This window comes from Rhinolophus sinicus, linkage group LG02, assembly GCF_036562045.2.
Source record: "Rhinolophus sinicus isolate RSC01 linkage group LG02, ASM3656204v1, whole genome shotgun sequence".
NCBI classification, from domain to species: Eukaryota; Metazoa; Chordata; class Mammalia; order Chiroptera; family Rhinolophidae; genus Rhinolophus; species Rhinolophus sinicus.
Window position 1 is genome coordinate 55,382,454 of NC_133752.1, and position 16,650 is coordinate 55,399,103.

The following is a 16,650-nucleotide window of genomic DNA, read 5'->3' on the forward strand; positions in this document are numbered from 1 at the left end:
TTTGCAAATCTATTTAATATCTAGCTTGATATCTAGTAAAAGATACCTGGGTTCTCATATTTGCTTCTGCATTCAGTTAGTTGTGGTGTGTTGTTTTGGTTGACATATATGAAGAAACTCTGGCTTCACACAGATACATTGTTGGAAAGTGGAAGAGTATTTTAACAGCCCTTTTAGATAATTCTGGGTATTCTTCTTTGATTCTATACCAAAAACTTTGATGCTATACTGAAACTTGACAGTAGTGATTTCTTAAAGGTTGTTTGCATTGTGGAATCTGAAACCATATCAATGAATTTTTTTTACCGTTACATTAAAATCCATGTGTCTATCTTGCACTTTGAGTAGACCTTTTACCCCTGTATACTTTTGTAACATCATACATTAATCATTTAGAAAATATTGTTTGCTAAATTATGCAAATCTTTAAAATGTTGACATTTTTCATTATATAATATCAAAAAGTCACAATTTCTCTCATCAGAAAAGTCTTTAAATATTGGGAATCTGCTAAGCTCACAGTAATGGATACAAGTTTAACAGAATTTTAATTTTGCATAAACATTTGAAGTTTATTATTGACACAAATATTATCAGTTCTTTTCCTTGAAGTGACAAGCTCCTTTGTTCATTTTTTTAAAAAGAAAATATCTGCCAAATACCCCTAGTCTGAATAGCCGTAGTTTTTCTGTCAGTCTTTCTTTCAAGTAAAAACTGTTGTTCCATGAAAAAAGTGTCTAGTTTAGTTTGTACCTCAAACAATTTCACAGTGCTTTTCTCATGACCATCATTGCCCTTCTCTTTGCAACAGAAGTGATCACTTTTGCATATCCCCATCTTGTCATGCAGAATGTGAAAAATGACGTGTTCAAGGGTTTGATGTAATAAAATTGATACTTTTTACTGCTCTATCAAGGGCATCCTTAAATAAAACTGCCTTTTTAAAAAACTAGTAATGTGTGGCTATGAAGAATACAATAACTGTTAGTACAGTTTGGTGCCACTGTTCCAATTCTTGGTAAGGTACCAGCAGTTTTACCCACCGTTGCTTTTAACCATCAGTGCAAATGTTAGAAAGTCATCTTATTAAGAACACCTTTGATCTTGTGAACCTCCTGTGATTCCTAGGAGTCTCAGTGCTTCCCAGGAGCCTACAACTACCTTTTGAGAACTGCTAATGTAGGCCATACTTTTTCTCATTTTAAATAACACAGTCTAGTTTAATACTAATTAAAAAAAATAAATGTCATGAAAACCAATTTTTTTTCTAGATTTGTATGTCTATACAATTTTGTTTTATTGACAAATGTATTTTTATGTAGGTTTTCACAGGAACTACAGTTAAAAGTACAGAAAGATGCCAGAAATATTTCTTTATCTAAAAAATCCCGAAACAGAAAGAAAGAAAAGGAAAAAGATGACTCCTTAGGTGAGGAGAGAAAAACACTGGTGGTACAGGTAAATGTCCATATTTTAATAAATGTATTAAAATTTAAATTTAACATACCCATAAGTTTTTGGAGAAAAAAGTGAAGATTAAAAAAATTTGAGTATTGAACAAGTCAACTTTTAGCTTTGTTGTAAAAATGTATCTTCTCTATAGATATTACCTGTTTAAAAAAATCTTAACATATCATGTATTGAGTGCCTACTGTGTACCAGAGTGTGCACCAGACTGTGCAATAGAGCTTGTCAGGAAATCACACTCATCCAAGAACATTTAGATACATGTATGCATACCTACGTATAACTACGTGGACACAAACACACATGCACACCATTTTTTCCCCTTAAATGATAGGAGAGAAAAATACCATTTCTAGAATTTTATATTAGTAGAACATTTTAAAATTGAGATTTGAGTATTTAATTTATTTGAAGTTTTACTTTTCTTGGTAAGTTATCCAGAAGCTGTTTTTGGTAAAGTAATTCAAATCCACTACCAATCCACTCCCATTTTCTCAAGTGAACCAAAAGAAGAGACTTCTTAATTTTGTGTTCCCTGACTCTTAATATAAAAGAACAATAGTGCACATGCTTGATTTCTCTTCCATGTTTTTCTCACTGAGATATATATAAATTTGATATGTGTATATCATATGAATCTGATGTATACACACACGCACACAGACACACACACACCAGGGATGCCGAAAAAATGTACACATTTTAAGAGATGTTATCTGTGTATTACTTTCAAAGTTGAATTGAATTACAGTAGCAAAGTATAATATTATGTTTACTCAAAGGATGGCATTAGGGAGCATTTGAGATCTTGCTTCCCGGCTTATGTTGTCTGTTTGGCTCAAATAAACTTACAAAAATTCAAACAAACAAACAAACAAACAAACAAACAAAAAGATGGCGTTAATCAAATGAATGCTAGCCATCATTCATTGTATTACAATTTTACTACTTTTTTCCTTTCTTAAAATGTATATACATTTATATATCTATATCCTCTCTCTCTCTCTATCAGAGCTAGTGTGAATTGCATTTCCATTCAAAATAAATATCTGATGAGGAATCTCGGGTTTAATTTTAATTTCATAGGTAGAATAAGGAAAACAGGGGCACAGAATGGTTATATCTATGGAATTCTGCTTTAGTTGACAAGTACTTTATAGGAAAAGGTAATTCATTCTCCTTAGATCATTAATGTTATTAAAATTTTTATTAATGGTCAGGATACCAGTGCTGATCCAAAACTTAAGGATTCTAAAGTATTTAAAATAAAAGGGTCAAAAATTGATGGAGAAAAAGTTGAAAAAATCAGTCGAGCTTCAAATGCCAGCTGTCTCCGTGACAACGGGACAAGCCATATCAAAGCAGTGCCTTCAACAAGCCTCAGAGATTGCAGCAATGGCAGCGTGGAGCACACAAGGAATCCAGGCATGGCAATTCCCCCACTTACACACAATCTTTCTGCAGCAGCTCCCAGTATTAATTCTGGAATGGGAACTATCCCAGGTGTTCAGAGTTACAGGTACGAATTAGAAAAATAAGAACAAAAGGTTGTTTAAGGATATATTTGAAATTATAAGTGATTGTCAAGTCAGCCCCATTGTGTTACTCTCAGGATTCTGGATGCTATTCATTGTTGTCCAGTTGCTGTTTCAAAAGGCTTTTTGGCCTATGTGATGAAAATGATTAGCATTTGTTCAAAAAATTAACCCGAATCCTAAGAAAATAGGGTTGTATTGTTTAAGGTGAAGAGAGGCTACAGCTATTTAGTCTAATAACATGGAGGGAGATTGTCATAATAAAAGAGATTATTACTTTTGAAGGTCTGTTGTTGCATGCTATGGTTGTGGGCATTTAGTGGTACAAAGAAGCTCCTTTTGGGAGTTTTGCTGAAAGGAAGAGAATTTATTTGGTTAGAGTTGGGTACTGGCGGGGACTCATGAGTATAGTGGTAAAGGTATGAATGTTTTACCAGGTCTATGTGCATGGTGTATTTAGGAATAGGCATTAAATTCTAATTAAACTATATGTCACTTGTTGCTGTGTCATTTGAATTTGTGCTTGAAAAATATTTACTGCTGAATAACTTAAATTTTTGTTGTTGTTACAGAATGGATGAAAAAACCAAGAAGTATTGTATTCCATTTGTTAAACCAAATAAACATTCTCCATCAGGCATTTGTAATATTAATCTGACCACATCAGTAAGTGAACTATTCTCAGTGGTAGAAAAGCAAGCATGAGTCCTTCCTAGACTTGTAGTGATATTAAATATGATAGTGAAGAATTGAGAATTTTATTTGAAAACATATCATAAAAGGGAAACTTAATTATGCACATATCATCCCAGCCTGTCATAATCATAAATGTGAAAGTCTTGAATTTTAAATAAATTTTATGAAGTATTATATGTCTGCAAGTTTAAATATAAGATGTTATTAAAATGACATCTGTTTTAATTCTTTGGGTAACAATAAATTTTCTTAACCTAGTGCTTGGTGATCAGTTGTTTTTAGAGTAGCTGAATTGTCTTATCTCACCCACACCAGAGTTTTGGTGGAAGTATTCTGTTTTTCATTTAACTAATATTTATTGATTATTTATTACGTGTAAGACACTGGAGATGAATGAATTAATCTTTGATTTGAAGGAGCTCATGGTTGAGTAGAGGATCGGCAAATTAAAATAGAGTATCAGATTGTGATAGCAGAAGCATGTACAAGGTTCATACGTCTTCTGAAGGTTCAGAGGAGCATAACTGTGCTCGACATAGCTACCAAAACGCTTCTTCTTAAAGTTAAATCATCATCACTCTTCCCCTCCAAACCCTCCATTGGCTTCTCATCTCTTAGTAAAGACTTGAAGTACTTACAGGGTCTTTATGTCCCTGAATGACTCTCCCCCATCCTCCTATCCCATCCCCAGCTACTCTCATTCTTGATCAATCTATTCCAACCACACTGATTTCCTTGTTATTCCTGGAACATGGCCAGACATGCTCCCACATATGGACTTTTGCACTTGCTATTTCCTCTGCTTTAGAACATTCTTTCCCCAGATAATCCCCCAAATTTGCTTTTTTTCCCTCCTTATTATGAAACCTTATTATGAAGTCTTCCCTAGTATTATAACTTATTTTGTCTCCCATTGCTCTCTATCCCCTTTCCTTGCTTAATTTTTTTTCTATTACATATCCCTGACACCCTTTATATTCCCTTATTTACATATTGTCTATTTTCCACTAAAATGTAAGCTTCCAAGGCAGGGATTTATGCTTTGTTTTCCTCACTGCTCTACCCCACACTTAGAACACTTTCTAGCTGCTTAACAAACGTGGTGAATGAATTCCAGGGAAAAGGAGGTATGGATGTATTCCCAAAAAGAGTATTTTTCTCACAGATTTTCCTGCTCTATCTCTTTCATTATCCTCAAAGCTGAAAACAGTAGTCTTCTTTTCATGTCTGTCATGATTTGGACATTGTATTTGTTTTTCTTTTAATTTTTCTTAGCCTACAATTTATGTACCCATAGTGCTTTCCTTTTTTGATATATTCTCCCTTTTAATTTCTTTGTGGACATTTTGTGTTTTACAGTCCTGGTCTGCTTTGGGAGATTATTTTGCTCAACAAAGCTTTTAAAAGTAGCTGACTCAATACCATTCTGTTGAACTTGATATCAGCCTTCTTCCAGGCATTGCATAACCAACAGGGGCTGGTAATTTTAGATCTTGTTTCTGTTTATCTTTCTTTGGAAGAGGCAATCAAGAAAGGAGATAAAGATTACTGGAGTCTTAATGAAAATTAGCGGAGGCAGAACTAAGCCTAAACTTTCTTCAACTTTTAGGTGGAAGATCAATACCCCTCTCCCATGCTTCATGCCCTAATTCTGAGATGTGAATAAATATATTATTATAAACATCTCATATATTTTACTTGTCACTCTTTGACTATGTAAGTCTAATAGTTTGAACTCATTATTTTATTATTTTTTGTACTTGCAGATAGTTTTTCTGAACTAATTATTTTATTTTGTAGCTGATTTTAACCAAGAACCTTAGCACTTAATTCTATTAAAAGAACAAACAGAAACATCCAAAAGAAAGAAACTCAAAGGCTCACTTCAGGACTTCTGAAGACATTTTAGGTGGCAGAGTGGTGTAGTTCACAGAATGTTAAACTTCAGACATCAAGGAACCTCAGGGGGTTAACGCTGTCATTATATGTGTTTGTATTTCGTTATACATACATATAATGTATACACACACACATATATATGATTTCATTTTACATATGCAGTTTTTTGTTTTTGTTTTTTTTTAGTAAGTCACGCAATCTTTCTATGTATCTGTTTTGAAAATGTGGGAAAGAATATAGTTTCTGTCATTCTCAAATGAAACAGATTGGAAAAATATCAGATTCAGAAAGATGCAGAATTGAAGTGTTATACTATTCTTCACTTTATTTTTTTCCCCCAGAGTTTATCAACTATGAAGTCATAATACTAAGAAAGAATAGGAAAATAATGGAAGTTATAATTCTTTACTTTATGAATCGTGTTCCTAGGGGATGGTATCTTGAGCTAACACTGAGGAACTAGACAAGAACACTCATTTAAAAAATGAGTAACAACATTATATTGGGAAAGCAAAAACCAAGCTAGGAAATGTGATACACATGACAAGATGAACTGTTCAAAATTAAGATGGACAATAGCAGTTATATGCTGAAAAGCTCAACAAGTGTCATAAGGCCTGACATGGCTGGCCTGAAGGACCAGGGCACTGATGCATCTTTCACCCTTTTCCTGCTTGCCAGGACTGACACTGTTGGAAGAGGGAGACAGAGAAACTCCTACGTAGCAACCAAGTCATCCACTTGTTAGCAATTTGAATCAATTTGAGGAAGAGGTTTGAAATAATTAGATGTAATCGTTTTGTGTGTTATTGATGTTCTTCAAATTTTGGAGTATTCTAGCTGTTTATTTTTATAAATTTTAGGATATGAGCATAATAGTTACAAAAGGGGCAAGCCCAGCTTAGCTGGAAGCTAATTCATTTATGTTAACCGTTCTGATGATATTAGGTCACTAGTGAAAAGAGCCTACTTCAGGCAAATAAGAAAAGAAGAGAATACTCGAAGACAGATGTCCGTTTACCCGAACTAAGCTATAATCATCTCTCTGAACTAAGAGCCTTGGAAGGCATAGGTATGTTTATAATGCTTTTCCTTTATAGCTGTTTTGTTTACATTATTTAAAATGTATGTTAAATGAACAGAATATTAAAACTTCATAGTAACTTTACATACTTAAGTATGTAAGTATGTACAAACTTATGTACGATAAGTATATACAGAGGGACATATATAGAATGTGAAAAACTAACAGAAATGTCTAATTTTTTCACTGTGTTTATGGTTATTTTTATGCAGCTCGAAATTCCAGGATAATAAGGAAAGAGACAAACAATCTTTCAGAATCTCGAATTCCTTCCCTGGCTGCTATTGACTTGTATGCCTCTGGTGCTGCATTACATCAGGTACAGAAATACTCTTTGGGGGTGGGTGGGACTCAGGCCTCTCTCATACTTCCTATTAAAGTATCTTAGGGAGAGTTTGCTCTTAAGAATTAGTCAGGTTTATTGGTGGGATCTATAAAATTTTGTTTGTTAAATTTTGTTTGATGGTTTGTTACACTTGGAGCTTTTATTACATATATGTTTATATAAACATTTCTCAGCTTGTAGTAATCAATTTTTTGTGATTAAAAATGTGTGTGTGTGTGTGTGTGTGTGTGTGTGTGTATAGCCAAGCTATGGCTTTTAGACAACTATAGGTTTTATGGTAGATTATAATATTTCATTACATTACCCGCTAAGTCATAACCTATCTTTCAAACAGCAAAATCTAAAATTGTTTTTGTTTTTCTAAAATGTCTGTTTGACACTCTTCCCCAAGACAATCCACTCCACCCATGTTAAAAGATTTTCTATTTTCTAGTCATCTTTTTCTATAATTTCTCTTAACTGTTAAGAATACTTATGTTTCTGCTACTTTTATATCAACAACAGTCAAATTACTCATTTTCACATCAAGAAAACTGGCCAACTTTTAATCTCCTGAGCCACTTGTTACAAACTTTGGTATGTATCATTGTTCTTTCCCTTTACTTCTTCAAACAGATTTCTCACCTTTGTTTGATTCTTGGAAATTTTTGTTTTGCAATTTAGTTTTCCATCCTCATTATTGAAGCATTTCAACTGTATGCATGCCTCTTTATCGATGCGGGTGCTTTTTCCCTCTACTGTTACTTAATTTTGTAGAGCTCTACAAACAAGGGGAATAGCATTGTTGAGGATAACAGATTACAAAGACAGTTAGTTACCCAGTGATACTGAGAAAAAGGTGTATTAACTGCTGTTGCTTTTCTTTATCTCTTGGCAACAATTTCTGTATCAAAACTAAACAAATTTCTGTTGTATGAAAATTAATCAGTCACAAATTTTATACTTAGGAACTACAGAGTCTCAATAAATTATTTGTATACTTCTAAACTTAAATTTAATGTGGATTTTAAAGGTGCAGAATTTTTCACTTGCTCTTTGAGAGTATACTTGTTCAAAAACACTTTTCAGGGTTGATATAACCAAATCTAGTTTCATGCAACGGATGAAAGTCTCTGGCTGCCTTCACACTTCTTCAATAATTTTATATGTTGTTCTGAATCTTTTTATACATATAGACTGCTTCTGCGTCTTTACTCTCAATTTACTTGTTCAATTTCCAGTTGTATTTAAAACACAATAAAAGGAGAAAGTAGGGGTAGTGAAAAACACAAATTAACACCAAAATAACATGAGCTTATGTGTGGCAAATCTGAATGGAAAGAGAAACAACAGGAGACTGAAAGCTAAAGGCCTCTGGCAGGAGCTGTGACCTGCCTCACACTCTTACTTTAGGTATTCATCGTTACGTTGAACTACATTCCATTTCTGTACATAACACAAAAAATTTCACATTTATAAAAGTCTATTACGTACCTTCTGGAACAATCTGTAAGATAGATTTTTGTAAATAAAGTGTTGCATAATCCATGAACTCTGTCTCTACTCCCTCACCCCTTACACACATTATATACTTATACACATAGCTACATATTTTTTCCAGTAAACACTGTTTTAGCAACCCATCACAAATTTTGATATGTTGTAGTTTCACTATCATTTAGTCCAAACATTTTTTTCATTTCCCTCATAATTTCTCCTTTAACCCATAATTATTTAGAAACGAGTTGTTTAACAATTAGCTTATCTGGGGTTTCCCTAGGTATTTTCTTATTATTGATTTCTAATTTCGTTCCACGGGGGCAAAGAATATACCATGTATGATTTTGATTCCTTTAGATTGCTGAGATATGTTTTATGGCCCAGCCTATGGTGTATATTGGTAAATAAACCTTGTTCCCTTGAAAATAATGTATATTCTTTAGTTGTTGGATGTAGTGTTCTATAAATGTGAAATTAGATTAAGGTGGTTGACAGTGTTGTTCATATCTTCTAAGTCCTTAATAATATTTTTGTGGTTTAGTTCCATCAATTACTGAAAGAATGCTCTCAAAATCTTTTGTGGAATTGTCTGTTTTTCTCTTATTTCTGTTTATTTTTGCTTCATGTATTTTAAATCTCTATCATTAGGTACCTACATAATTGTTTTGTCTTCCTGATTATATGTCCCTTTTATCATTATGAAATCTCTTTCATAGTTCTCCATGCCTTGAAGTCTATTTTATCTGAGATTAAAATAGCCACTCCAGCCTACTTATACTTATTTGCTTTCATGGTATATCCTTTTTACTTGTCATTTACTTTCCACCTATCTGGTTTTTACATTTAAAGTGTTCCTTTTGCCAACAGCATTTGAGTAGAGTCTTTCCTTTGTCTCCATTCCGTCAATTCCAATTCTTGGAATTGGAATGTGTGTTAGTTTTCTATTGTCACTAGCAAATTACTACCAGCTTAAAACAATATCCATTTATTATTTCACAGTTTCATGGGTCAGAATCCCAGGCACAGCTTCTTCTCTCCTTAAGAGTCTCACGGGCTGAAATCAAGATGTCATTTATAGATGATGTAATACAGAATTGTACACCTGAAATCTATGTAACTTTACTAACAATTGTCACCCCAATAAACTTTAATTAAAAAAAAAAAAAATGTCATCAGGGCTGCATTTCTTTCTGGAGGCTCTAGGGGAGAATCCATTTCCAGGCTCATTCAGGTTGTTGGTAGAATTTCGTTTCATATGGTTTTGGGACTGAGATCCCTATTTCCTGACACAGGGGAATTGTTCTTAGCTTCTGAAGGCCACGCATGTTCCTTGGCTCATGGCTTAGTTCTACCAACTTCAAAGCCAGCAACAATGGCTGAATCCTTTTTACTCTTTGACTTTCTTTTACCTCCCCTCCTGCCTCATCTCTCTGACTCATTCTTCTGCTTTCATGGTGCATGTGGTTACATTGGGTCTACCAGAATAATCTCTCAATGTTAGGGTCAGCTAATTATTAACATTAATTCCATGTGCAAAGTCCCTTCACAGCAGTAGCTAAATTAGTTTGACTGACTAACGAGGGGTAGGAATCTTAGGGGGTGGGGGGATATCTTTAGAATTCTGATTACCACTGAATATTTAAGCCATTAACATTTAATGTAATTATTGATATGTTTGGATCTAGCTCTGTCTTTTATTATTTGTTTCTTGTTTGTTCCTTAGTTTTCCATTTCCAGTCTTATTTTGTATTTGAATATTATTAGTGTTGGCTTTCGGGGATATCTGTATTATTTTCTTTAGTGAGTGCTCTAGGGGTTATAATATATATAACTAATCTTTCAAAGTCTACTTAGTATACATGTTATGCCACTTATAAAATGTTATGTCATTTATAAACCTTACAAACATATTTCCCTTCCCCCCAACCTGAATTTATGTTAAAGTTATCATACGTATTTTATTTACATACATTGAAAATTCCACTAGACTATGTCATATTTTTTGCCTTAAACAGTCATAAATATTATAAGGAATTTATGAAAAAAGTTAGTCTTCTATATTTGTCTAGTTACTTACTGTTTCTGTTCTTCTTCCTTCTTTCTTAAAGATTACAGTTTTATTTTCTGGTATTATTTTTCTTCAGCCTGAAAAACTTCCTTTAGCATTTCTTGTAGAGTAGGTCCGATGGTGACAAACTCTTAGTTTTCCTTCATTTGAGAATGACTTGATTTTGCCTTCATTCCTGAAATATATGAGAATTTTCACTGAATATAAAATTTGAGTTGGTAGGTAGTTTTTTAAAAGTATTTTTTCCAGGACTATAAAGATGTTATTCCTCTGTCCTGATGTCTATGATTTCTGGGGGGAAATTCTCAGGCATTTGAATATTTATTCCCCTGTATGTAATGTTTCATTTTTGTCTAGCTGTTTTCAAGATTTAATCTTTATCTTTTGTGTTTATTAATTTGAATATGACATGTATAGGCATAGTTTTCTTTAATTGTATCCTGTCTGGGGTTTCCTGAGCTTCTTGAATCTGTAAACTGAACTCTTCTACCAAATTGGGGAAGTTTTTGGTCATTATTTCTTCAAAATTTTTTTCTGCCACAATCTCTTTCTTTTTTCCTTCTGAGATTCCAATGACATATATGTTAAACTTTTTGGCATTATCTCACAGGTTTTTGAAACTCTGTTCATGCTCTTCAATCTTTTTTCTCTCTATTCTTAAGATGGGGTAATTTCTAGTGATCTGTCTTCGAGTTTTTTGACTCTGTCATTTTCATTTTGCTGTTAAGCCCATCTAGTGAGGTTTTTCAGTTGCAGATACTGTATTTTTAAAAATATACACTTGGTTCTTTTTTAGAGCTTCTATTTCTTTACTAAGAATACCTGTCCCTTTGTTTCAAGTATGTTTTTTCTCACCTCATGTAAAATAGTTATAATGACTGATTTAAAGTGTGTGTGTGTGTGTGTGTGTGTGTGTGTGTGTGTGCATATACACAAACATATACACATAAATAACTATGTATGTAAAGTTCCAACATCTGGGCCATCTCAGGATTGATATCTGTTGATTACCTTTTCCCTTGAGAATTAATCACACTTTTCTGGATATTTTTATGTCCGGTAATTTTGGATGTTATATTGTGTAGCCTCTGGGTCCTGTTATCATACTCTGGAGAATGTTGAAATTTTTGTTTCAGCAGGAAATCACCCAAGTTTGGTTCACACTGTAAATTCTGCCTTAGCTTCTGTGAGAGGTGGTACCAATCTCAGTTCTCTAAGTCCTTGCTACCCTAGTTTGCATCTGTCCTGCACTTGTGTAGTTCAGGAGTTACTTGGAGACTTGTGCAGGTGATTCAAAGCTCAGCTCAGTTGTGTAAGCCTTTCCTGTGCTGGTTTGGAGCATGCATGCCTCAGGAGTTGGACTGAGATTTCTGTGGGTTTATACACGGAATTGGCGGATCCCCTTCTCTAGTTGTCTTCCCTCCAGAATTCCCCCCATACTTTTTGGACCGGAGAGGCCCCTTTTCCTGGTTTCTCTGGGTATAAAGATGGGGTTTCTTTCAGACTTTTAGTTTCTTTCAGACGTTTAGCCTCTTGCACTTCCTCATTACTCTGAGACTAGGGTGGCCCTTTGGGCAAAGTCACAGGAGTGAAAAAAACTGACAGGAAAACTTCCTCCATGTGAAGTATAACATCTCCAAGTTTTGACTCCTCTCCTTACTCCTCAGTTCTTTCTTTGCATTTTTCCAAAAGGGTTTGTTTGTTTGTTTGTTTGTTTGTTTGGTAATAAGTAGGAGAGAGGGATTGTACTGGATTTAGACTGCACTGGAACATCAGAAGTATCTTTTAACATATGAACCAATAAAGAGGTCAAAGAATAACATCCCCTTACTTCATCTTCTGTGCCAGCAACTTGAGCTATGAATAATTAATTTTAAACTTTGACATTTAAACAACAGAAGTAGGGGTTTGGGAGAGTGGGGCTTTTACAATTACTGAGAACTTACAAGCCTTGATTATTAATTTACAGGTACCTGGATCTCCCTTGTCAGGTGACTTGGAGGCTAATTTACCTCGAATGGAACACCAGCACTGAGTGTCATTTTGGTTCTGAACTGGGTAGGTCTGATTTCTCATACTTAAAGCTGTATGACCTCTCATGGGAAATATTTCATATATTTGTATATACACTGTGAGAAAGCCAGTGAGATAGAAATCAAGCTCTAGGAAGATTTTATGTAAATGATTTGGTGGCATATGTCCCCCTGTGCTTTTAGATGCTGTTCCAGCACTTGTGATGGCTTCTCCTGCAATGAAAGTGCTGATATCCTAGGAGGACATATTTGTGGTTTTGATCATTTACTTCCGAACTGCTTGCATTTTCTAAGAAACATCTTGCAGAAGGAAAGACAAAGACTTCCAAGTGTTTCAAAGGAAGATTGAATAAACGCCCCTCCCAACTGTTATCCTATCATCTTTCAAGTCCATTGCTACTATTTCAAGATATATCCAGTGAAAGAATAGTGATATGGTTCTTGTTACATGAGTGTATATTTACTATTAGTAGATTGTGTATTTAAAGTTACCCAAGATTAAAAGTGGGTGAAAAAAAAGCGAGAAAGAAAAACATTATAAAAGGTCATATTACTTATGCATTGAACTTTGTTGTGTTATCTGTATAAATGTGTACATTTATTTAGGATTGGGTTTGGTGGATGTGGGTGCTAAAAAGTAGGATCAGTTGAAGAATATGAAAAAACTAGGATCTGTAAGAGAAAAATGTTTTCCCTAACTGAACAATAATACACATTTAAAAATCTTGCTTGTTTCCAGACTTTAAGGAGATATGTAACTGCTCTGTATGGATAGATGTATTTCTTTAGTTTTTGTGATTATTGTTGATGTTTGATCAGTGTACCACGGGAATCTGCCTCTCTGCTGATCTTCTAAGAACGATACTAATGCAAATTTCATAAAGAAACGTTTATTTCTAATGACTTAGTATGGCTGGCACTGGATGGTCAGCCCTCTGCATTTTAAGATCCTGGTGCTCAGTTCCTGTGCAGGAATGTGACTGGAACAAGAGTGGTAAAGGAGGATTTTGTAGGTATACCTTAGAGTTGAATACTGCACTTCCTATTGGTGAAAGAGACATACCTACAAAGTTAGGAGATGGGAAGCAGGCTTACCAACTGACTAGGATTGGTTACTCTTCTCTGGGCCAGTTGCTATTGAATTCCGCAAGCTGAGGAGGCTTTGGGTAGGACTTCTATCCACTGATAATTTGAAGGTGTTGTTAGACAGAATATCTATCTAATATCCCAGAGATATCAGACAGAATCCAGAGATGTTTCTATCTCTTTGTTTTCTCAAACACTTAGGCCTTTTAACCCAAAAGCTTTTAACCAAAGTGAAAAACTACCTACAGTGCACACATCTTTTCTAATGCACTGGTCCACAACTTTTAGGTGGGAGAGTTAAACCAATTTGGCTCCGTTTTTTTTTCTGGGTTTCCAGTCATGCTCTGCATTTATCATTTTAGAGGGTGGTTGTTAAGGAGACCCAAATTTGTATGGGTTATTTTTCTGCCTTAACCAATTAACAGCGTGTTGTTTTTTCCTAAAAGGCATTGACTAGAACTTAGCCCAAGAATTTAACTAGCACTCTTCTCTATTACTTACCCTGTGGACCTTACTGTTGAAATTCTGACCATAAACACTTGGGCCTCAAAAGAGTAGACATTCAGGACGAGGCAAAATAAGGGGCTGCAATGTAGAAGTATATAGGTGGTTCGATTAAAATTTGATCTTGATTTTGAAGCTCTAACCTCTGACCAGATGTTTGACTCTATTGGTATGGCTAACACGTTGAACAAAATTAGTGTATAGGCGTTAATAGGCCTCACATTAAAATGTTATTATTTTATTTTTACTTTGAAAAATGTTGCCAACAGAGACTGCATCACAGAAAACAGACAATACTTAAAAGCCAAGTGACTCTCCAACTTATTTCAATGTGACTTTTATTTAAAAATCAGTATGAAAATATCACCTCAATGTCTGAGGGTCTAGAATCAGTTACCTTTTCATTTCTATATTTGCTTTTGGTATCGTTTATCTATTAAAACATTTTGTGAACTTTAGAATTAAGGAACTAAAAACTATTTGCTATAAGTCCCAGTTGAGACTTGAGGATCATACCTGGTTAGAACCTTGGCAGAGCTACGTAAAAAAGAAGGTTTTGCTAATCGAGGCTATACATACTGAACCAAAATAATCTTTTTTTTCCCAGTGTAAAGTTACTTTTTCTCTCCTTACACAGATATGATTAAGTGACATACTAATAGGAAATATGTGTATGTACTGGTGGGGGGAAATGGGCTTACAGTGTGTATGTATGTTTCAAAATCAATAAATATTATATGTTATTGAGCTCCACAGATGGCTTTTATTTGCATTTATTTAACAGACTATGAACAGTGTATACAATACTGTGTGGTACTGAAGAAATATGTATGAAATAATCTGTTAATTCTTTTTTGGAAACTGGATATAGGGATGGCAAGTTAATTTTACTGTGCAGACAGTGATACAAGCAGCCTGGTCATAAAGTAACATATCTTATAAAGACTACCTGGTAAAAGTTGTGACAGACTTAGGCTTAAAACCTAGTACTCCTGATTGAGAATCGCTTGCCTGGTTAGAATAGCTGACTTCCTGTTGTAATGGAAACATAGAAGATGTGTTTTCTTGTGTGCCTCTCATTATTGCCTTCTTTATCTTATTTGTGCTATAATATAAGGCTGGATCTGTACTAAACTATGAGTCAGACTAGATTGAACATGTGATTGACTTATTTTCTGAGCCCTCCTCCATATGACTAAACTTCTGGCAGGGAATTAGAAACACCAGGGTCACTGCTCCTAAAGCTTTAAGGCTAGTCCTAGTGAATTGGACTAAATGGATTTTTCTCTATTGTTTTGTATTAAGTGTCCTTACGTTAGAAATGGGCCCTTAACACTCCTCTATGTAAATGAAAAGTTATGTTGTCACATTGCATTTTAAAGGATCTTACTTTTTTTCTTGATAGCTTCAGACATGAAATAACTTGAAAATGTAATGAACATACAGTTTATCTGTTTCTTAACATGCCCTTCTGAGAAGTACCTTACCACAAATCGTGATATCACTTGTCATCACTTGTATGTAACTTGTGATTTAGAGCTTTGTGTTTATAGATGTTTGCGGATATCTGGCATTGAAGGTACTATACACTGAGAAATTGTCTTTAAAAAACAACAACAAAAATATCTGGGCTGGCCCAGTGGCTCAGGTGGTTGGAGCACCGTGCTCCTAATGCCAAGGTCGCAGGTTTGATTCCCACATGGGCCAGTGAACTGTGCCCTCTACAGCTAAGATTGTGAACAATAGCTCTCCCTGGAGCTGGGCTGCGGTGAGAAGCTGGAGGTTGGCATAAGGTGCCGCAGGCTGCTGAGTGCAGCCACGGGGCTACCGGGAGGCGGAAGAAGGGGGAAAAATATCCATAAAATGCCTTTTTTCTTTGCTTTTAGTGAAATTTTATTTCCTTCCATTAAACGGGCTTATTGTTCTACTTTGTCAAGCAAGGTTACAGGAGTGTAGAAGTGAGGACGGTTCTAACAAAATTTTGGAAAACATATTATTGGTTAACATGAATTAAAATAAGAATCAGGGAAATGAAACCAAAATATCTCAATTCAGCATGTTTTCCTGTCCCTAGGTTAGGGTAGGTTGTCCTGAACCACCTGGCCCCTGCAAAGTCAGGGAGGTAAATAGAATGGATGCTGGAGAAGCCATCACACTGCTCACCAGTCACACTGCTCACCAGAGACGGACAGTTTGAAGCTGCAAAAGATGCTTCATTTTAGATTTTCACTGGTTCTGCCAAGTTGTCCTCCAAAAACGCTGTACCAATTTACATTCCCACCAACAGTGAATGAGAAAGTCTGTTTCCTCTTACCAGTTCCATGTTAGATATTAATAATTTCCATTTTCACCAATTTGATGGGTGAAAATTATCCTGCTTTAGTTTATATTTTGATTACTACTGAGGTTACACATTTTCATACCTTTTTTCTTTTTACATACTTATTGGTCAT

The 16,650-nt window shown here is 34.7% G+C and overlaps 1 protein-coding gene across 2 annotated transcripts in view; it reads left to right on the forward strand.

Annotated features, from left to right (window-relative positions):
• CDKL2 (cyclin dependent kinase like 2) overlaps positions 1-14,950 on the forward strand; it is a 30,116-nt gene extending 15,166 nt beyond the window's left edge. The window contains exons 8-14 of one of the 2 annotated variants that reach the window (XM_074324449.1): positions 1,323-1,458; positions 2,688-2,986; positions 3,575-3,668; positions 6,546-6,669; positions 6,894-7,000; positions 12,544-12,632; positions 12,791-14,950. In XM_074324449.1, coding sequence (XP_074180550.1) covers positions 1,323-1,458; positions 2,688-2,986; positions 3,575-3,668; positions 6,546-6,669; positions 6,894-7,000; positions 12,544-12,609 — 826 coding nt within the window. In that variant the 3' untranslated portion in view covers positions 12,610-12,632; positions 12,791-14,950. The remainder of the gene's footprint in view (positions 1-1,322; positions 1,459-2,687; positions 2,987-3,574; positions 3,669-6,545; positions 6,670-6,893; positions 7,001-12,543; positions 12,633-12,790) is intronic. The other variant, XM_074324448.1, reaches the window with a different exon arrangement.
• The last annotated feature ends 1,700 nt before the right edge of the window (positions 14,951-16,650 follow it).